The sequence below is a fragment of the Xyrauchen texanus genome, chromosome 2, assembly GCF_025860055.1.
Source record: "Xyrauchen texanus isolate HMW12.3.18 chromosome 2, RBS_HiC_50CHRs, whole genome shotgun sequence".
In the NCBI taxonomy this organism is placed as follows: domain Eukaryota; kingdom Metazoa; phylum Chordata; class Actinopteri; order Cypriniformes; family Catostomidae; genus Xyrauchen; species Xyrauchen texanus.
The window spans coordinates 52474825-52498664 of NC_068277.1; the positions used below are offsets into that span (position 1 = coordinate 52474825).

At 39.4% G+C, this 23840-nt stretch overlaps 1 protein-coding gene across 1 annotated transcript in view; it reads right to left on the reverse strand.

Moving 5' to 3' along the window:
- Nucleotides 1-8502: 8502 nt before the first annotated feature.
- The window catches only part of acox3 (acyl-CoA oxidase 3, pristanoyl), a 29047-nt gene continuing 13709 nt past the window's right edge, over nt 8503-23840 (reverse strand). Inside the window, exons 14-18 of the mRNA XM_052148290.1 lie at nt 20184-20299; nt 13290-13464; nt 13117-13184; nt 11830-11916; nt 8503-9901 (exon numbers count right to left, since the gene is read on the reverse strand). Of these exons, the coding sequence (XP_052004250.1) occupies nt 9782-9901; nt 11830-11916; nt 13117-13184; nt 13290-13464; nt 20184-20299 (566 nt within the window). The 3' untranslated portion in view covers nt 8503-9781. The remainder of the gene's footprint in view (nt 9902-11829; nt 11917-13116; nt 13185-13289; nt 13465-20183; nt 20300-23840) is intronic.

Below are 23840 nucleotides of genomic sequence, written 5' to 3' on the forward strand. Positions count from 1 at the left end.
ACTGACAAAGTCTATGATAACTCAGATAACAGCTCTGTACAATTGTAGTGAGAAGAACATCATCTCAGAATGCTATTTTGAGATGCGGGTTGGCGCTGTTTTAGCGGCACGATGGGACCTACACAATATTAGGCAGATTATTTTAATGTTGTGTCTGATCGGTGTATATAAGCAGAGATCTAAATGAAACATTTTTCTTCTGATCACATAATCTTATTATCAGTCAGTGTTTAATTCATGTTCTTTTATTTGATTAAAATGTCTACAGCATCTTTTTTTCTTCTTTTTGTATACAATATATCATAATTATTGATTACCATGTCTTCAAATAAGCTCATATTGTTGTTTCTCTTCAGATGGGTTTATGAACATTGAACCTATGGAATAAAAATTTCTCAGAAAACAAGAACTTGGCATTATTGGTGGATCACCCATTGTGTGTAACTAATGTGAATGATGAGTCTAAATCAGATTAGTTGAGTCATGTATTAGAGGCAAGTTGTGGCTTTCAGGTCTAGTGATACAAGATTAGACAGTGTCTCATCTTGGATCCAGAATGCTCCTAAGAATTTTCCTTCACACAAAGCTTATCTGTGCAATTCTCAGAGTGTGGACAGGAAATGGATCACAAAATCCAGACATGACACACGGCTACATATTTCAAGCAGCATTAAATGATTTTACAGCTCCAGCTAATTAATGAATGTAAGTCCATCTCTTTGAAGAACACCATCAAGTTCTGTGCATTCAAAAACACTTGAAAGAAATATTCCGGGTTCAATACAATTTAAGCTCAGTTGACCGCATTTGTGAAATATTGTCAATTACCACAAATTTTATTTTAACTTACTCCTTAAAAAAATGTTTTCTTTATTACTTCCAGAAACATACCAATGACATGTCGTAACTTACATCAGACCATTCCGATTCAAACAAGCATAATATGATAAGTAGATCTTAAAATATTCCTCAGAGTGTACATGGAAAGATTATGTACAAAAGGAAGCTCAACACATGTTTGGTATGTGTGTGTGTGTGTGTGTCCAGTGACTTTGTGTGTGCAAACACACATACACATATGTGCTCATTTGAAGGATTGGGACGCTCCTGAACACTTAATATTTCTGTATATTGTAATCTAATCTATTCATTTCCAATGGCTGGTCATTTTTGCCTGGGAACACAACAGGTATAACAAAGTGAAATAAAACCAAACGTATCTAAAGAAAATGGTCCAAATTGTTTTGATGTTTTCAGATACCAAATGTGAACAAAGTCCTTCCTTCCATCCATCCATCCATCTTCAACCGCTTATCCGAAGTCGGGTCGCGGGGCCAGCTGCTCCAGCAGGGGGCCCCAAACTTCCCTATCCCGAGCCACATTAACCAGCTCTGACTGGGGGACCCCGAGGCGTTCCAAGGCCAGTGTGGAGATGTAATCTCTCCACTTAGTCCTGGGTCTTCCCCGAGGCCTCCTCCCAGCTGGACGTGCCTGAAACACCTCCCTAGTGAGGCGGCCAGGGGGCATCCTTACCAGATGCCCAAACCACCTCAACTGACTCCTTTCGATGCAAAGGAGCAGCGGCTCTACTCCGAGCTCCTCACGGATGACTGAGCTCCTCACCCTATCTCTAAGGGAGAAGCCCGCCACCCTTCTGAGGAAGCCCATTTCGGCTGCTTGTACTCGCGACCTAGTTCTTTCGGTCATGACTCAACCTTCATGACCATAGGTGAGGGTAGGAACAAAAATTGACCGGTAGATCGAGAGCTTTTCCTTTCGGCTCAGCTCTCTTCTCGTGACAACGGTGCGATAGAGCGAATGCAATACCGCCCCCGCTGCCCCGATTCTCTGGCCAACCTACCGCTCCATTGTCCCCTCACTCGTGAACAAGACCCCGAGGTACTTGAACTCCTTCACTTGGGTCAATACCTCCTTCCCTACCTGGAGTACGCACTCCATCGGTTTCCTGCTGAGAACCATGGCCTCAGATTTAGAGGTGCTAATCCTCATCCCAGCTGCTTCACACTCGACTGCCAAGCGATCCAGTGAGAGCTGAAGGTCACGGACCGATGATGACATGAAGACAACGTCATCTGCAAAAAGCAGCGATGAGAACCCCAGCCCACCGAACCGCACACCTTCCCCACCCCGACTATGCCTCGATATCCTGTCCATGAATATCACAAACAGGATTGGTGACAAAGCGCAGCCTTGGCGGAGACCAACCCCCACATGGAATGAACTCGACTTCGTGCCGAGGACCCGGACACAGCTCTCGCTTTGGACGTACAGGGATTGGATCGCCCTAAGAAGGGACCCCCCCACCCCATACTCCCGCAGCACCTCCCACAGTCTCTCCCTCCAGGATCCTTGCGAGAGTAAAGATCTGGTCCGTCGTTTCACGGCCAGGACGAAAACCGCATTGTTCCTCTTCAATCCGAGGTTCGACAATCGGCCGAACCCTCCTCTCCAGCACCTTGGAGTAAACTTTACCAGGGAGGCTGAGAAGTGTGATACCCCTGTAGTTGGCACACACTCTCTGATCCCCCTTTTTGAAGAGGGGAACCACCACCCCATTCTGCACCCCGCACTGTCCCAGATTTCAAGCAATGTTAAAGAGGCTTGTCATCCATGACACCCCCTCCACATCCAAAGCTTTCAGCATTTCTGGTCGGATCTCATCAATCCCCGGGGCTTTGCCACTGCGGAGTTGTTTGACTACCTCAGTGACCTCCTCCAGGGAAATAGAATCTGATCCCCCATCAGCCTCCGGCTCTGCCTCTACCATAGAGGGCGTGTAGGGGATTTAGGAGTTCTTCAAAGTGTTCCTTCCACCGCCCAATAACCTCCTCGGTTGAGGTCAACAGCGTCCCATCTTTGCTGTATACAGCTTGGATGGTTCCCCGTTTCCCCCTCCTAAGGTGGCGGACGGTTTTCCAGAAGCAATTTGGTGCAGACCGAAAGTCCTTCTCCATGGCTTCTCCGAACTTTTCCCACACCCACTGCTTTGCCTCCCTCATGGCCAAGGCCGCAGCCCTTTGGGCCTGTCGGTACCTTGCAACTGCCTCCGGAGACCTCCGGGACAACAAATCCCAGAAGGCCTCTTTCTTCAGTCGGACGGCTTCCCTGACCACCAGTGTCCACCACGGTGTTCGAGGGTTACCACCCCTTGCGGCACCTAAAACCTTGAGGCCGCAGCTCTCCACCACGGCTTCGGCAATGGAAGCTTTGAACATTGCCCACTCCGGTTCAATGTCCCCAACCTCCGCAGGGATGAATGAAAAGCTCCGCCGGAGGTGTGAGTTGAAGATCTCGCGGACAGGGACCTCCTCCAAACGTTCCCAGTTCACCCGCACTACTCGCTTGGGCTTCCCAGGTCTGTCCAGAGTCTTTCCCCACCCCCTGACCCAACTCACCACCAGATGGTGATCGGTTGACAGCTCTGCCCCTCTCTTCACCCGAGTGTCCAAAACATATGGCCTCAGATCCGACGACACGATTACAAAATCGATCATCGACCTTCGGCCTAGGGTGCTCTAGTACCACGTACACTTATGAGCATCCTTATGTTCGAACATGGTGTTTGTTATAGATAATCCATGACTAGCACAGAAGTCTAATAACAAACATCCACTTGAGTTCAGATCAGGGAGGCTGTTCCTCCCAATCACGCCTTTCCAGGTGTCCCTGTCATTTCCCACGTGTGCGTTGAAGTCACCCAGCATCACTATGGAGTTCCCTACTGGGGCCCTATTCAGGACTCCATTCAGGGTCTCCAAGAAGGCCGAATACTCTGAACTGCTGTTCGGTGCATATGCACAGACAACAGTCAGAGTTTACCCCCCACAACCCGTAGGCGTAGGGAGGAGACCCTCTCGTCCACCGGGGTAAACTCCAACGTAGTGCTGCTCAGCCGGGGACTCGTGAGTATCCCCATACCTGCCCGTTGCCTCACACCCTGGGAAACTCCAGAGAAGAATAGAGTCCATCCCCTATCCAGGGGTACGGATCCAGAGCCAAAACTGTGCGTCGATGTAAGCCCCACCAGATCCAACTGGTAACGCTCCACCTCCCTCACCAGTTCCGGCTCCTTCCCCCCCAGTGAGGTGACATTCCACGTCCCCAGAGCAAGCCTTTGCTGCCCGGATCTGGTCCGTCAGGGCCCACGGCCTTCACTGCCGCCCATATGGCAGCGCACCCGACTCCTGCGGTTTCTCCAATGGGTGGTGGGCCCAAGGGATGTAGAGGGGGGTTTCACGTCGCATCTTCGGGCTGTGCCCGGCCGGGCTCCGTGACATGCCCGGCCACCAGGCGCTCGCCGACGAGCCCTCCATCTGGGCCTGGCTCCAGACTGGGGCCCCGGGCTTCCTCCGGGCAGGGTAACGCCTCCTCTCCCGTTTTTTCCATAGAGTCATTGTGAACCATTCTTAGTCTGGCCCCTCACCTGAGACCACTTTGCCTTGGGAGACCCTACCAGGAGCACATGGCTCCAGACAACACAGCCCTCAGGATCATAAGGGCACACAAACCTCTCCACCACGATAAGGTGCTGGTTCCCGGAGAGGTTCCCAAAGTCAAGGAATTTTATTCCAAATGGATAAAGTATATATATATATATATATATATATATATATATATATATATATATATATATATATAACTTAAGATTGATAGTGAAAAAAGTCATCTGAGTGAAAATGACATGAAAAAAACACAAGGGTTAAAGAAAAGGAGGGATGAGTCAAAATACTTTTTTTGTGGTAGTCTCAACAATATACCACAAATGCTGTTGATTGAGCTTATCTTGTATTGAACCAGTAATATTCCTGTAAATCCTTTTTTTGTTAAGAGTTAACAAAGATATGGACTTTAAAGATTCACTCAGTCATTTTTTCCTGAAGTAAATACCAGCAAAAGAATATGAACATTCACTGTAAAATGTCTATAATTATAACAGAAATGTAAAATGTCATAATGCTACAGTAAAAAAACATTTACTGGTTAACAGGCAAGTTACTTTTACATTTACAGTAAGAAAATGTAAAAATTTTACAAGACAATATATGTAATTTTACAGTAAAATATTGTAAATAAAAATAAAAAAAAGTTATTTTTTTTAGATGTAAAAAGTATGATTTTACTGTATAATGGACAGTAAAATGTATAATATGTTTATCAAGAGAATGCATGCACTTTTACGGTAAACTATTTTTGATTCCCTGAAGTCCCTGTGTGCTCACATTTCATTATGCGTTATGGAATACATCATGTTTCTTTTTATTTTTTTATATCAGTTACGTTCATTTGTGGTGTTCTGTCATATTTTATAGTTTAGTCAATGTTTATTGCATTATTTTGTGTCACATGTTACCCTGATGGTGTTTTCGGTTTGGGTGAGTAACACTGTGTCTCTACATGTGAATTAATTATTGCTCCTGGAAAGTCTTGATGAACTTCAATTCATCATGTGGTCTTCTGTGGTTACTACGACCTATTTTAAAGTGAAAGCAGATTAGTTCCAGAAGGTCAGTATATTAAGTTTATAGCATTTAATACAATAAACGGTAGTGAATCATGAAATATACAGGCATCCTGAATCATAGTCACTGTATTTTTACAGTGAATTTCTTACAGCTGCCGATATTTACCGTATATTTAACAGATCCCAGCAGGGTTTGTTTTTTTACAGCATTGTATTAATGCAAGATGGAGATTTTCCAACTTAAATCTTACACATCTAAAATAAAAATAGATAGTAAAACGTATTCAACAAAGTTGAATTGCAGAAGTTTCATATTTAGGGGCCAGAGGTTTAGAACAAGCCCTAACCAGAATGTTTGAGAAATATCAAATATCAACTGCTCTGCGAGCACTATAACTAAGCAAACGGACTTGGTAAGTGTTCCATTTTATGTACTTTTAAGAATAACCTACTGTACACTTTTGTGTTTTCTATAATGAGGGGCTTTAAAAAAAAAAAAAGAAAAAAAAAAGGGGGCTCTATAACTGGAAAGATCATCATATTGCAGATAGGTCTGTCTGTGGTCCTTTCTACTAAAATTCCTGCACATTCAACATTTTCTTTTCTAGAAAATACTCAGTGTTCCAAATAGTGGTTTTCACAACAAATCCAAAGAACAAACATTTTTGGTGTCCCAAATAATTTCTTTTTTGAAGAACCTTTTTCCAATACAAAGAACCTTTTCATGGGACGGTTACATGGATGTTAAAGGTACTTTATGGAACCATCCATGCCAATAAGGAACCTTTATTTTTAAGAGTATTGTTCAACACCTGGACCCTTTTTTTCATCTCGTGAAAAACATCTCGGAGTTTTCTTCCCATGGCTGTCAAATATGCTGATCTAATTTGACATTTGAATTTGATTAAAAACCACAAAGAATCACAAACGCATACAGAACACACAAGTTATAAACTAATTTAACCTTTTGCACAGATAAAGTAAAGCACTTAGGCCAAGAACCACAAGATCTAAACCACATGTGATGGTGGAGGAAATCAGAAGGTCTTTCAAGAGTTAGATAAATAGTAACATGATATTAGTGCAACAGATGACTGGCTCGGTTTGGTTTCAGCATATTAGCACGCTGTTGTGGATAAAGCGTTATGCCAACACACCCAAGTGGTTCTACTTGGGACGGATCTTCCTGTCTAAAAGTCTGGTATATAAAGACACGGCATGAAAATAAATCAAACAAAGACGTGTTACAAAGGGTGTGCTTAAAATTCAGCAATGCTGATAATTACCAAGTACAGACGAAAATGTATTTGTATTTGACGCAAGATCACTTCTAAACAGTCTAAATATATGGGTTTGGGACCAATACAAGTTTCATTAACATTTGTATAATTGATAAAGGTGCATAGCCTTTCAACATTTAAAAGTGTGATTGTAATACCATGGTACTTTGATGTGAAAACTGGCCATCAATAAGAACAGCTTCCCAAAGAAGCCACAGGCTGTTAAGTTTACATGTGTATGAAAGATTGTTAATTCAGTGAGGTGTTTTTCTGCCAATCCAGTCTTGACACTGAAGTGCACAATGTTGTCCAAGGCCATCTAAGGTCATGTGAATGTGTGGAATGCAGACAGAGATTTGTTTTTAGTAGATAGACAAAGAGATAAAGTCACACAGACTAGTACAGACAACAAAGAGCAACAAGTGCATGCAATTATATGATTAGGAGAAGGCGGAGAGCAGACACAAATTAAATTAAAAAAATGACAAATGTCCACTATGACATTAGTACAAAGTTTGCAAATGCCATTTGGAGTTCTAGCTCTTTGGAACATTGTTCTTTATCTAAATTATTAGATTTCTCTGTGGCAATTTAGAATTAAATACCATGGTCAAGGTACCATCTAGTCTTGCAACCCAAGGTCCTGATACGACAATAACATGCCACTTATATTAAAAGGACAGTTCTGAATGAATTCCTTTTGTCCTAGGAACACAAATGTAGACGTTAGGTACTAACATCCTCAATCACCATGCACTTTCATTGTATGGCAAAAAGAGGCAATATAAGTCAATGGTGACTGAGGCTCTCAGTCTTTAAAGGGACAGTTCACCCAAACATTCTCTCATCACTTACTCACTCTCATGCCATCTAAGATGTGTATGACTTACTTTCTTCTGTTGAACACAAAGAACGATTTTCAGAAGAGTATTTCAGCTCTGTTGGTCCACATAATGCAAGGGTTCCAAAACTTTGAAGTTCCAAAAAGCACATAAAGGCAGCATTAAAATGATCCATATGACTCCAGTGGTTTAATCCAGGTCTTCTAAAGTGATCCAATCAGTTTTGGGTGAGAACAGACCTAAAAGTAACCCCTTTTTTATCGTACATCTTACCATTGCAGTCTCTACATATCTGGAATTTCATGAGGTTGAGTAAATGATGAGACAATTTTCATTTTTTGGTGAAATATTCACATAATTACTTTATAAAAACTAGTCCAATTTTTACTAACATCTACTTTTGTATTCCATGGAAGAAAGTCATACGAGTTTGGAACAACATGACTGAGTAAATGATTGCAGAATTTTCATTTTGTGTGAACTGTCATTTTAAGTACATGAAATAACACTGTATAATAACATATGTGTAGCAATGCACAGTGATGCATTTGAAAATCTGCTTATTCTGATAAAAAAAAAAAAAAAAGAAACACGATTTGCTCCATGTAGTATAGATAATAAATAAAAATCCCTCCTGGTCCAACTTTACCCAAAAGCATGACATGACCCATGTTTGATCTGCTGCTGCATTGCACGGTTATCTTGAAATGGGGAAGTCTTCGGAGCACAAGCAGTACTAACAAACAGTTTCTGTAGTTTGATCTCGGTTTAATCTGATATTTAGCATGTCAAACTACAGAGTCATCCGTTTGACTTATACATGGGAGAACCCACAGTATCATACTGCTGCCCTTACCTATCTTCATTCATAAATAAATAACACTTGTTAGTACAAAGTATTCAAAATTATTTATTATAAAAGAAAATTATGTATTATTCATAACATGTACTAAACATACATACAATGATTTGAAAACATCACCATCCACAATCAAAGTGTCATTCTGCAAAATTATAAACATACATATTTATTCCTTAGCAGACCTACTGTATATCAATGCAGTTATCATCATGATGTGAAGACAAAATTATCTAGAATTACATAATCATCTGAATATTATTATTATTGAGAAAATGTAAATAAGTGCAATAATGCAGACGTTGTTTTTTACTGTTTGGTTGTTTAAGCAATCAAAAAACTGAACACTTCCACTTTTATAGGGTCTTAAGATATTAGTTCAGCATCAAATTAAACAAATAAATGCATGTATTAGTAAATGCTATAATATGTATTCTTTTTGACGTGTACAGTGGACCATAATTCATAATACTGTTCATAACTTCGTACTGATCAACGCCATTCTTCATGGACTTTTCTGACCACTCCTTCATATTTCTTAAAGCGATAGTTCACCCAAAATTGAAAATTATGTATGACTTTCTTTCTTCTGCTAAACACAAATGAAGGTTTTTAAAAGAATATCTCCGCTCTGTAGGTCCATACAATATAAGTGAATGGTGATCATCACTTTGAAGCTCAAAAAAACACATAAAGGCAGCAAAAAATGTATCCATAAGACTTCAGTGGTGTAATCCATGTCTTCTGTTTTGCCATTGCAGTCTCTAGGCACGATCATGATTTTAAATTCAATTACACTTCCTAATGCTTGACGCATGAGTGGAGCGCTAGATGGTGCTACAGGAAGTGTAATCAAGCTTGAAATCATGATCACCAAGGAGACACGTGCAGTAAAAAAGGAGTTTTATTTTTGGTCTGTTTTCATTCAAAACCAACCACATCACATCAGAAGACATGGGTTAAACCACTATACTGACTTATCTCCTTTTTGGATCTTTTGGAGTTCTGGTCACCATTAACTTGCACTGTACAGACCTACAGAGTGGAGATATTCCATTTGAGTTCATCAGAAGAAAGAAAGTAATATTCTAGGATGGCATGAGGGTAAGTAAATGATGAGAGAATTTTCAGATTTGGATGAACTATCCCTTTAAGCAGTTACTTACTACCTTTGAATAAACCAAATCAATGCTGAACTTAGAAACAGATTACAGTATTGCAAGCTCCATGTTAAAACAGATCATCTTAACCTAGGCACACTGGACAAAGGGATTCATTGAAGTTAATTTGTTTCCTAGCAGTGCTCCAGCGCTAGGAGTTACAAATTAGCTCGAAGAGACCCAACTACAGGTTTGTCAGAACAAAACTCAGCCCACCAAGATGGCCTTTCCAGAACGTTCTTGCCCTGCATGACCGCGGACCACAGGTTTTTGTAGAGCTAAAACACATGAGAAACAGACAGATACTTAAATCACAAAGAACAAGTCATTACTTACACAAAAACACCAATATATGGTCAATCCACATGACTAACTAGCAAAAAACACCTCTCCGTTCAACTAAGACAATAACAGTCAGACAAAAAACAAATAAACAAGAACCCTCTTTTGTCAGAACCTCAAGTGAGTCAGAAAACGGACTACAGAATGCCGGAGTATTTTTCCAGTAAATATCCACTCAACCTAAAAATAAATGTCTCACCAAGCAGGGGAAAAAGTAAAAAGAGATGTGTGACAGTGGGATGTGTTTAAGTGAAGATGACTGTTATGTCTAGCCTTTCAATTGACACTTACAATAAAAGCCCAGCTCAAAAATGTATTGTCTGCTAGACAAGAAATCAACAGTGTTTTGTGAATAATCTTAATTGACTTGAGGAATGAGTCAATAACCAGAATGTCTAGCCACACTTATATTTCAGGAGGGGATACAAATATTTAACACCCTTAAAAAGGAATATTCACGTTTCAAAACAAGTGAAACTCAAACGACAACATCTGTGGCGTAATGTTGATTAATGCGAAAATCATTTCCTTAAAAAAAAAAAGCAAAAATCGAGGTTACAGACGCGCTTAAAATGGAAAAGAATGGGACAATTTTTTAGAGGGTTTAAATGCACAAATGTGAAGTTTTCATTTTATAACAGCAACTACATTAATTCTTCTGTCATAACTCATGTATTATTTAATCGTCGTTTTTACAGTCGTTTTAGGGTTTACTGTGTTATGTCGTCATAGCAATGCTATAAATTTACACACACACAATTTGTCACACTAAAATCATGCCAACACTCATATTTTTGGTTTGCATGTTGTGGCTATACTCTTAAAACTATTTAACATTGTAATGTTTACGGATTGATCCCATTCACTTCCATTGTAAGTGCCTTTACTGCAACACAGATTTGTGCTTTTTTTTTTTTATGGAGGAGCAAGTCCAAATTGATTTTGTGGAGATCAACATTATGCCACAAATGCTGTTGATTGAGCTGAACTTGTATTGAACCCGGAATATTCCTTTAAGGGCATCGTTTAGTAAAATGGATTGCTAATTAGAAAGGTTTTGTTTTAATTAACTGTGGTCTGCTGTAAATTGTTTGCTTTGTGACAATTGTGGAACTAAATGCACCACCAAAAGGCCTAATAATTGTTTATTTTATAAGGTAATGTTGAGTTTGCCCCCATTGTGACACATAGCTGTAATATTTTCCTGTAAACATTGCATCATCCCTGGCTGTCAGTATCAAAGGACAACTTATTTAATAGCCTGGCAGGAAAATACATGTGAAAATACTCCCCCAACCTTTATTATTTTCCAAATCTGTATGCTTTAAAAGGTCCTTCAAGTCATTTGTTTGCACTTAAGAAAAGAGTGGTACTGTGACACAACACAAAACTAAGCTGAGTTTTGGTGGTGTAGTGGTCTAAGCACATAACTGGTAATCTGGTAATCAGAAGGATGTTGGTTTGAGCCCCACAGCCACCACCATTGTGTCCTTGAGCAAGGCACTTAACTCCAGGTTGCTCCAGGGGGATTGTCCCTGTAATAAGTCCCTGTAATAAGGGCTCTGTAAGTCGCTTTGAATAAAAGCGTCTGCCAAATGCATAAATGTAAATGTAAACTAAGCTGATTAAAAGTATTTGCAAAAAATTTAAGTTCTGAGAAATGGTCTTGCATTTGTTTACACATGCCACTTGCCATGACAATTTTTCCAATGCACTAAAAATCATTTTTAAGAGTGGCTTAACTTCTGGCAAGTGTCAAAATACATTAGTAGAACAATTCAATTACTTTTGCAGTCATTTACCCACATAAGTGATTCCACATTCAAAGTCCCGACAGAGAGCTGGTGAGTATGTGTTCTCTTACCTCACCGTCTGCTTTGCCAATGGGCGAGTTCAGGATGAAGTCAGGAGGAGCGACCACATCAACCAACGCCACAGCGTCATCCTTCAGCTACACAGAAAGAGTGAAATGGCACTTGCTATTACAAAACGTTTCTGATAATCATGTACTTGTTTTGTTGGGAGGCCATTTACACAAAATGCATTCTTGTGTTCTGCTGTGCTATATTTTAATTTATGTAAACTGTCTTTGACTGTGGCTTTACTTTTAAAGTGTCTAACATCATGCGTGCCATACATTGAGACCCCTGCACTCTATTCCATTCCAGTGCACTACGTCTAGTGGTTTTTGGATACAAAAACGCATCACGTGCGAACGGCCTCTTAAGGCCCCGATCTACTTCATACAAAATGGAAGAATGAATGGGTGTGACATGATTTAGAACAAAACCTGGCCAAATAGAAGATGTTTTTGAGTTTGTTTCTGTGGTTCGAAACAGCTACCCTGGGCGAACTTTTAGGAAAACTTCTACCCGGCTGCTAAACACCTTCTTCCTGCAATTGGTCCACATCATCAGTGGGTGTGACCTGAAGCTCAACCTACTTTGTTTACGTTGTTCAGTCAGTCAAGATCACTCAACATGAACACGCAGAGTGCAGAGTTATTAGCGAGCTGGAGCAAATTTACCTACATCTGTATGATGTTCACGTAGAGACATTTTCCAAGACCATGTCATGTGATTTTTAATGTTTGTTTAATTAGTCTACAAAAGGAATCACATCACCTCAAATGCCCATTCTGCGTGCATTTGCACATGTGCCATCTGCAGTGAAAGCCATTCACACATCTGCCCAAAGTAAGATATGCCAATCATCATTATTTTGTCTGTATTCTGCCCATCTTTTATACACCCAATTGTGCTGTAGTATCAGTGTCACAGAGTGTAACCGGCATATATTTTGGCCGCATTCAGCGTGTCATGAAATCAGAATGTAAACAAGACAAATTAAACATTATCTAATGCATATATTTTACTTTCAATCATCATCGAGTGGTGAAAACAGCTTCTTTTACTGACCTCATGTGAATTCAACTCATAAAATGAGGCATAAAGTCATTGATAACACATTTAATGTCACATCAGTTAAGGTTTTACTGAGCGTCCTCATATTTAAATGCCTCCCACAGTGGTGTGGCATGTGTCTGAATGTTCGCAAACAGTATACTTTTGCTTGTCTGATTCAAACTTCTCTGGAAGTATATCGGGGCCTCTAGGGTGTCTATTTGGACAACTGTTATCACAATGCTAACCTGCCCACAGAGATTGAGAATGGCAGTCTGGATGAAATCAACCGGCTCCCGACCAGAACAATAACCTCCTAAAAACACAAGCAAACCATTACATAACTCAAAGAGTTCATCTTATGTTTCTTACATATCCAACATCAGCAAGGGTGTATAGAAAGCCAAAGAAAGCGGTGTACCTTGATACAGGATGGCCGTGTGGTTGGTGAGGGTCCACAGGCCATAAAGAGCACAGAGACGCTGCAGGACTGATCTGAGAACACCTGGAGTCTGTTCATCCTGACTCAGGTCATGGAAGCGCTGCAGCACTGTGTGCTCAATATAGGCAATAGCCAATGATCGGCAGTAATACACCTACGGAGAGGGAGGGAGAGAGAGAGAGAGAGAGAGAGAGAGAGAGAGAGAGAGAGAGAGAGAGAGAGAGAGAGAGAGAGAGAGAGAGAGAGAGAGAAACACACAGACAGAGCTTTAGTTTTAGACATATGTACAAGAAACCAGGACACAAACTCAAACAGCCATGCCTTGTAAGTACATGCACACATTTACAGTGCATCCCAGAGTCAAGGGGAAATTGTAGACAGTTTGACCAACATAATTGCAAGCCCGGTTATGACAGCAAAATAACAGACATGACACACAGGTGAGACTAATATTGGGATAGAAAAAAAAACAACCTCTTCACAACCTTAGCAATGTACTTATGTTTGTCGGGTTGCTAGCAGGTGATGTTTTGTGTTTGGTCGCTGGCTCAGTATTGTGTGTATTGTGTTTAACCCAACTGTATCCTGTTTCCCCTAGTCATAATTTAAAACCACGAAACAGCCTTTGCAATCCTTTTTATTTCTGTCATGTGACATATTCCAGAGTGAAACAGAATATTTAATGAGAAAACAATAATAGGGCAGGACTTTATTTTATCCATCAGAAATGTATTGGATTTAAAAGTTGGCATTCCGTGCCAGAAAGGAGCCAGACCTGAATGTGAGTTTGCACGTGATTGTGGTGGACCATATTCCCAAATGGTAATACATCTTTTTCAAATCTTCAATCAAAGTTGACTTTTTAACCGGCTTAAAAAATTAACACCATTAATCCAGTATGCTTTTTTTTTTCACTTTCTAAAACTTCACATATGTTTTTCCCCACTTCCTGTGGCTACAACTGGCATATTTAAATTCCAGGAGGTACACACTGGACTCAATTGCACATCCTATCACAGAAACTGATTGTATGGAGCAGTGCACACTTATTCAATATGTGCAAAGCATGCCGTTGGCATAAACACTGGAGCAGATTTACTGTACGGATAATAGACTTAACCCGCAAGTGGTGACCCAGGTGTGGGAGAGATACGGGCAAACTGCTGCATCTCTTCGTACCATCCGTAAACGCTCACTCACTGTCACTTGAACCAGTGTTAAAAGCCAAACCGAATGAGAGAGACCCAGCATGTGCACGATAGAGACTGAAATGCAGCCAGAGAAAATAAAAGTTTTGAGATTTTACTCTTAAGCAAATTAAACTTGAGAATTCAATTTGTTCTATATCTGTATGTAAAGTGTCTAATAATGCCTTGGCAATGTACACTTAAGTTTATCTTGCCAATAAAGCTTGATATGAATTTAATCTGCCTAGCTGATCTCATTATTAAAGTCCACTGGAGAACATTTTGTCAAACTTTTAATTACAGCATGTCCACTGATTTTATGGCATGTAAACATACTTTTGAGCCAAAATATTATGACCACTCACAGGTAAAGCGAATAACGTTGATCATCTCCTTACAAGGCCACATGTCAAGGTCTGGGTAGATTAGATGATAACCAAACAATAAGTTCTCGTAGACAACATGTTGAATGCAGAAGAAATGGGAAGGAGTAAAAGAACTGAGCGACTTTGACAAGGGCCAAATTGTTATGGCCTGACGACTGGGTCAGAGAATTTCTGAAACGGCAAGGCAAGCGCATTAGCTATACAAGCCGGGAAAATTGCGGGTTTTAGCGTAATACGAGGTCAACATTCAGTTGAGTGAAACGCGGTTGGTTAATGCATTAATAAACACTGCATTAAAAACAGTAAACACATTTAGACAGAGGGATTATAAGACTAGTCTTACACTGGCCACGGCATGATACACAGGGTGAAATACTCACTCAATTCGATCTGCTCCGTGTTACAGCTCTCCATAACTGGGAGAATGGTATGAGAAAAGCTGACTCTGGATCAGTGGCTCCGAGCAACATTCTACATCGATTGGGTATGGAGAGAAAATGGTTCTAAAAAGATTCTACATTTTTGTTTTATAATAAGCAAGTAGTTTGATCCATGAAACAAACCATTTTATGACATTTTGGTAGCATTAAAAATGTTTCCATTCAAGTTGTTTTGGCATGAGTGTTGTAAAGTAGCTAGCATGACCTGTAATGTCTCTTGTATGCAATGCATGGCTTATTATTATGGAATGCATAGCAGAAGAGAAAGGGGATGTGAGAAAAAAGTAATGCAAAAATAACGCAAAAGTAACGTACCGCTTTACTTTCCATAAAAAGGAACTTAATTAATTAAGTTACATTAAGGAGTTTTCATGTAAGTTATTGCACATAAATAAAATGGCTTTATTTCTCCAAAAAAATGTATGGGGGCCTGGGTAGCTCAGCGAGTATTGACACTGACTACCATCCATGGAGTCATGAATTCGAATCCAGGGCGTGCTGAGTGACAGCCAGTTCTCCATAAGCAACCAAATTAGCCCGGTTGCTAGGGAGGGTAGAATCACATGGGGTAACCTCCTCTTGCTTGCTATAATGTGGTTCTCGCTCTTGGTGGGGCACATGGTGAGCTGTGCGTAGATGCCACGGAGAATAGCATGAAGCCTCCACATGCATTATGTCTCTGCGGTATCACGCAGACACTGAGGCAACTGAGATTCGTCCTCCTCCACCCGGATTGAGGTGAGTCACTACGCCACCCCGAGGACTTAAGAGCGTATTGGGAACTGGCCATTCCGAATTGGGGAGAAAAAGAAGAAAATAAATTCTTAAAAAAAAGTTACAACTAGAAATATTGTAATAATCTCTTTTTTTGTAAAATATCAACTTTAAATAGCTAAATAATATAATTGTAAGTATTGATGGCGTCTTACCATCTGTCTCCACATTTGATGAATTGCGGATTTTTAATGACGGGAAAAAGACTACATTACTTGACATTTCTATTGCCAAATTTATATAGTATAAATAACAGCACATCAATCATTAAAATGGGAGGGCTACAAATGAACATTAAAAATCCACAAAATAATAATAAACCGCCTGGGAAATGGTATTTTCTGTTTTATATAAAACTCATTTGCATATATCACACAGTCATCTGTCTTCCAAACATAAACTTTGCAAGTATCCGTAGCCTATTGTCATCTGGTACACAGACTCGGCTGTTTTCCTGTTTATAAACACAAATGCAGCAACAGCATGTTTATTTTTCTGCAGCTCTGATTGGTCAATGACAAGCAGCAGCTGCAGAGAGAGAAAATATTTGTATCTTGCGCGGTGTGTGCCGCAAGCAGTCATGCACACCAAAGTGTCAGGATTCTCGTGAACCAGCTTGGAAAGCAGCACTGCTTCGACTGCTGCTTCCGTTTTGCCGCCGGCAGAGTCTCTCTCACTGAAAATTAATAGGAAACCCGGAGTGACCGTGTCCTGTATAAAACCGCTTTTAGGCAGCTGGTGTAATCCTTGTATCAAAGATTTATACCTGTAACCATTTTTAGAATTTAACAATATCACAAAGAGTCATGGGAGCGGGCAGTCGTGCAGAGCTGATTTGGTGCACTTTGTAGGCCACAATTCTCTGATTGGTGGATCTTGCTCTGCTGGATCACAGGTAGTATAGTTCTTAAATCAGGAATTCTGCCATTTAAGTTAAAACTACGCAGACTGAACACTCCATTACAAGCACATACCATCCATTAACAACCTTGGCGCTCACAGTAGGTCTTTAAAGTTTTATAAGTTATCATTAGAAATCAATTTGCCTATGGAGAAAACGAATGGGATTTTTTGTTCCAGAACCAGACTGTTGCACTTTATTGGCAAGATTTTGAAATGGCTGCATTACCAACAGAAGTAGCCGAAAACTATCCATACAGTAAATGGCTACTATGCTATTGGTTAACAAAAAACAATAAACTATGTGGCCTAGAGACGTCAGAGGATAAGTTATAACATTCTGATGAAAGATTATAAAAGACAAACATTTGTTTTTCTTTGGAATAACATGCACTTATGAATGGTGCACATTCGATTTTCTTTTTCCTTTCTATACTTATTTTCCCCTCCAAAGTTGTGTTTTGAGTCAGACATGCGAGAGTAAATTTAACTTAAGAAACCAAAGCTGAGGGTGGGGAGTTCCCTGGATGGTCTCCAAACTCTACTCATTATATCATATGGCCTTTTAACTGACTACATGTTTTTGGAGGGATTAGACCCTCATATTACACACTCACACCCATATGTGCATGTAGTATATGGCCTGTATTTCATTCTGTTCTTTACAGTGTTAAGGTTTGATTGGGTCCAAATATGATACTTTCATACCATCAGAAAAGTGTTGCAAGTAGAGATCACAAATCACGCATATGATTCTGACCCATGAAGCAATTCCACTAATGTAACACCTTTAAGAAAGTAGATATGGGTGTAAATGAATCAGAAAGGCTTAAAATCCTTTAAGAGATGAAGTTGATACCGCAGTCCTTTGAAATATCCAGTGTGATGAAGATTTGTAGATCAGTCGAATAGATATTAAGAAAGAGATATGCTTGAGCCAAATGTCTGTTCAGTGTTCAAGACATGCTGTGGCATTGCAGATCTGTTTTCTATCAGATGTAAATCATAGACTAGGCAGCACTTTTCAGAAGGTATTAATGGAGAAATGTACCGTGCATTAAGTCCATAATTCAGCCCGATACTAAAATATCAACAACAAAGAAAGATGTACTCACATGAATAACAATCTACATGTTGAAACATGATTCTTGAATAAACCTCAATATTTCATAACTATAATTTTAAGTCAACAGTCTTCCTTAACGCAATTTAACATAACATAACTGAACATCCCATAATGTAACCTAACGCGAAATAACCAAACAACGTAACATAATGTAGTTAAACAAGAGCTGTCAAAGTGAAAGCGTTAATTTTTCTTAATCACGATTAATGCATTTCTGTTAAACAAACCATAAACCAAAATAAACACTGGCCGGAGCAGGGCAGAACGTCTGCAATGTGTCCGCCTGGAGTAATTACACTGACACACACACCACAGACACACACACACAACAGAGGTGTCAGTAATCATATGATGGGGAAAGGACCTCTTAATGCCATTTGTTGTACAAAACAAGCCCAGATGGGATAAATGCATCCTCTGTAAGGTGCAATTTAATTTCCACAGGAGCAACTCAAGTCTTCTCTATCACGAAAATACAGGAGACATTTGCTAACACTTTTCATGTGGAGTTCAAAGCGGCAGTTAGACTTTGGGAAACGTTTAATGTTACTAGAATTGGTGCTATTTTATGACATTTCTATCTTTATATTGTGGACTGCTTTGTTTAGAAAATGTTGCTAAAACATTATTGTTACAGACCGTTTTGTTTTCTTTCCTGAGAAAGAAATAAGTGCATTTTGACAGGAAAAATAGAAATACAGTATTTAGAGTAAAATTTCAGCACTATCAAAATCTGTGAATAATCTCAATTAACTATGAAAAATCATGCTATTAAATATTTTAATCGACTGACAGCACTAAATGTAACATAACCAGTGTAATATAACATAATTTCATGAAACAAAGTAATTTCACAACACGTAATGTAACTTAACATAACGTAAAGTAACTGTAACAAAAAGGTCTCTTGCTTATCGTAAAGGAGGAGGTGGGAACCAGGTGAACAACCACTTATAATCAGACACAACACAAACATTGACGCGCGCACGCACGCAGCTCCGCGTGCATTTCTCTCTTTCTAACTGGCTTCTCCGGCTCCTCCTTATCCCCCTCCTGGCTGATTAGGGCAACTCAGCAGCAGGAGTCCATCCTTATGGCCCGGCCACACCCTCCTCCTCATCACAGAACCCTAACTTACCGTAACTGAATGGAACGTAATGTAACTTAACATAACTAAACAGAATCTTATGTAACTAAACAATATGTAACTGAACGCAATTAAACGTACCTTAACTGAATTTAACATAACTGAACATAAGGTAACCTAACATAACTTACCATAACTGATGTAGCGCAAAGTAACGTAACGTTACTGAAGCGTATCGTAACTAAACGTAAAGTAACTTAACAGCGTAACTTACCGTAAAGTAACTGAACGTACTTTAACGAAACTGAATGTAACTAAACTTAACAAAAAAATACCAAAAGCCTTAAAGGGTTAGTTCACACAAAAATGAAAATCCTCTCATGATTTACTTATCTTTAAGCCATCTCATATGTGTATGACTTTCCTTCTTCAGCAGAACTGAAGTGAAGATTTTTATAAGCACATTTCAGCTCTTTTTGTCCATACAATGCAAGTAAACAGGTGCCATTAGACTGCTGGCTATTTGACGGTCCAAACATTTTATTTAGGCATCATAAAAGTAATTCACATGAATCCAGTCGATCAATGAATGTCCTCTGAAACAAACTGATAGGCTGGTGTAAGAAACAAATCAATAATGAAAAAGTTTTTAACTTTAAATCATTGCTTCCGAAAGTAATGATTTAAATGAAAAGAATTTCATTTTTGGGTGAACAAACCCTTTAAGAGTTAAGAGCTTCAAAATAACAGCAAAACACTGAACATTTAAATGTGTAAAATTGTCTAGGCTGAATTCAGGTACATTTTTTGACATGAGAAGATTGTGTGCCAAAAAGCATCCCAATATATAAGGTAGCATGGTACTTGTACAAACTTAAATGCATACTTAGTCTTCCACTAAGCTGCCAGTAAACACTATAAACATAGCTAGGTCTCATACTGTGTGATCATTAAATGCATGATTCCAACATACTTGGCTGTTGTTCCGAGCCTCAAAGTCTCCCAGTCCAGAGGATTTCTCATGAAGCAGCTTCCTTTGGCTCTCACCCAGCAAGAAACACACCAGCCACTTATACGCTGCCAGAGGCACTGAAGACAAAATATAAAATGTTATTAAAAAGACAGACAGATGATGCAAAAAACTCAAGTCAAATTCTATGCTAGAATAGATGAATAATAAGATGTTCAGTATAGTGTTCTTCAAAACAGTATTGTAAAAGTAAACTGATGTAAACAACGTGCTGTGAGGCTGAACTCTAAAATGGGTCTGTTTTTTAGAGGCTTGGTGCTAACAAACCAGCACAGACAGATTTAATCTTGGGCTAGGTACAGTATCTGGGTGGGGTCCATGACTAAAGAATAGAACTCATGTTTTGCATGGTTGAGGATTGGATGTAATGTCTTAGAAGTGACCCAAACTGTGTCCATAGAGAGAAGACCTTCTGTGCATTCAATAAGAAAGGTAAACCTAGATCTAATGGCCAAGAATGCAAAGCGGTGTATTAAACCAATCATTTGTGGGAGACATTTGTAGGCATGTTCTGTGTTCAAAACAAGTTTAGCTTAATTGACAACAATGTTGATAGCCACATTAAAATACACACAGTTTCATAATTATAGCCACAACATGTAAACATTATGTGTGTTAACATGAGTTTAGTGTGATAAAATCACTTACTAACCATTTCCAAGTAAAGTTATATACAATTTTACAGCTTTGTTGTTGTGACATTGTAACCTCTGTAATCTAGTAAAAGCGGAAACATCAATAAATCTGTGATTTTATCACATTCAAATCATATTAACACATATAATGATAACTTTTGAAACCGTAAGTATTTTAATGTTTATTTATTGGCCTCATTCACTTCCACTGTACGAGAATTTATTATAAACAAGGGACAAGTCTAAATAATCTTTTGTCGTAATCAACATTGTGCCACAAATGCTCTCAATTAATCTTAACTTGTACTGATCCCAGAACATTTGTGTAGACAAAGAGTAAGGCCAGAAAACAGCCTTCCCATCTTCTCGGGGAACTAGTAAATCAGAAAACGACCCAATTTCATTCTCCCCAAGTAAAGAAATTAGTTTCACAACACTTGTCAAAACAAGACCACACAGAGAGTGAAACTCTTTTCAAAGCAAAGATCTTCATAATGCTCAATGCAGCAAGTCATTTCAGAAGACATAAGGACATATGATTTAAACATCAGACGGCATAAAGTTTATGTTATCATGAGCATCATATTAGTATTAAAGAAGTATATAGTGAAATAGTAAAGCGCATATACAGTAAGAGAAGCCTAGTGCATCACTAAGACATTGGCGAATTAGAAGCATATCATGGCGACACTGGGCAGCCTATTGTGTTGTCTTGTAGTTGTCATGTTGTGAATCAATTGTCGGATTTATTACAGGTAAAGAATGAGAGTATTGAAACTTCTGATGTGAAACCGCTGAGATACGAGATGCTTTGTGTAACAATATTAAACCTGACCTAGCTTTTGAAAGCTCCCTAGGGACGTAAGTCACATGACGTGATGGGTGACCAAGTCAGTTAAACCCCAAACAGTTCACTCCCCTGTCCTCCACAAATTGAAACGATGCTTGTCTGACCCCTGTAACCAAGCAACAGTGAGTTGAGTCACCAGCTGAGGAATGATATTAGTAAAGAGAACAGATGTTCTGCAGATGTGTAGCTCACTTCAGGATGCAAAACTCTCCCACTGGAGTCATCTGCTCCATCAAGGAGCACTTTTAACAGTAAACCACACCACAACACAACACAACACCGATTCTCACATTCTCTCTCTGTGTGCGGTGGAGGTGTGCTTCTCGTTACATTAGATAATGTGTTTAGGAGAGAGTGTCTTACACCCAAACATTCTGCATTACACAAAATCAAAGAGTGGATCAGTGTGTTTATTTGGCTCCCACTGACCATACATGCTTTGTGACCATTTCAGTAAAACTGTTTACTGATTGAAAAACCTAATTACAATATGGCAAACTGGAAGGACTATTTATCTTAATCTAGCTCTATAATTCTACATCCATCTATTAAGGGTGTAACAGTTCTCTGTTAAAAAAACTAAAGAAGAAAGAAACGTACGGTTCGGTAAACATGTGAACCACAGTTTACCTCAAGTTCAATGAAGCATCTGGAGCACAAGGTCTGGTCAAATAGACAAGCACAGTTATGACCTACGCTAATGGACTCTGTAGATGGATACGCTCTGCCGGGGTTTCACGTGGGTCAGCTTGATGACATCCCAGTTCTGCACGCGATGTGTGTAGTTGAAAATGGCAAGTGGAGAAAACAAGCCGCTGATGGAGAAGCCCCTGCATTATTCAAGTCAAAGTTTGCGGACATCGCTCGACAGTGCCACAGGTGAGCCTAAACTGCACACACTCCCATCCGTTTTTAAGCAGGCACTCGGTGCTAATTCGGACAGACATGAAACAATAACTAAAGCGTTTGGGGTGTTCATTGGTGTTCAAGTTATGTTGCCTTTCTCCGTTGATGAAGATTTGAGATTTCAGTGCATGATAAAAAAAAAACTCTAGTCGCGTTATGACATTCCGTCTCGCATCCATTTTAATGGCAATGTTCCTTCTATAGTGATGTACAGCTTTTGAATGTTGAATATACACTCATTGAACACTTATTAGAAACACTACAGTCCTAATAAAGTTCCCGACGTGGTCTTCTGTTGTTGTAGTCCATTTCCATGATTTTAACCATGACAGTAACCATGTTAATTTTGTGGTTACTACGATTTTACTACAAATACCACTGTCGAACTATGGTTACTGTAGAAAAACCATGGTGATTTTTATTAAGGGCAAAACTGTTGAAGTGTTTATCAAATAGAGTTTTTCTGAACATAGCGAATACGGAACCGTATTGAAACTGAACCTAAAACTGTGATACAAACTGAACCATGAGAGATTTGAACCATAACACCTCTAATATCAATCAATCCATCCATCCATCTAAATCTACTTTATCTCTATATCCATCTAAATCTACTTTATCTCTATAAATCTCTCTATAAATCCATGGCCATCTACCTCTATAATTTTCTCTTTAAATCTATATATCTATCTCTTTAAATCAATCAATCAATCAATCATACTGTATCTCTATCAATACATGTCTATATATCTCTTTAAATCTATCCATACATCCATATAAATCAATCAATCTATATAAATCTACTGTATACCTATCAATCTAAATGGTAAATGGTCTGCACTTATGTAGCGCCTTTTTTAACCTTAGCGGTTACCAAAGCGCTTTACACTGTGTCCCATTCAAACACACTCACACTCATACACCAATGATGGCAGAGATGCTATGCAAGGTGCTAGCCTGCCATTGGGAGCAACTTGGGGTTCAGAGTCTTGCCCAAGGACACTTCAGCATGTGGAGACATGTGGGCCTGGAATTGAACCGCCAACCCTGCGATTAGTTGCCAATCCGCTCTACCACCTAAGCCACAGCCGCCCCATATCTAAATCTCTTTAAATCAATCAATCAATCTACCTATCTCTCTAAATCCATGCCTGTATATCTCTCTCTCTCTCTTTATTAAATAAAAATTCAAAATACAATTTCATGGTT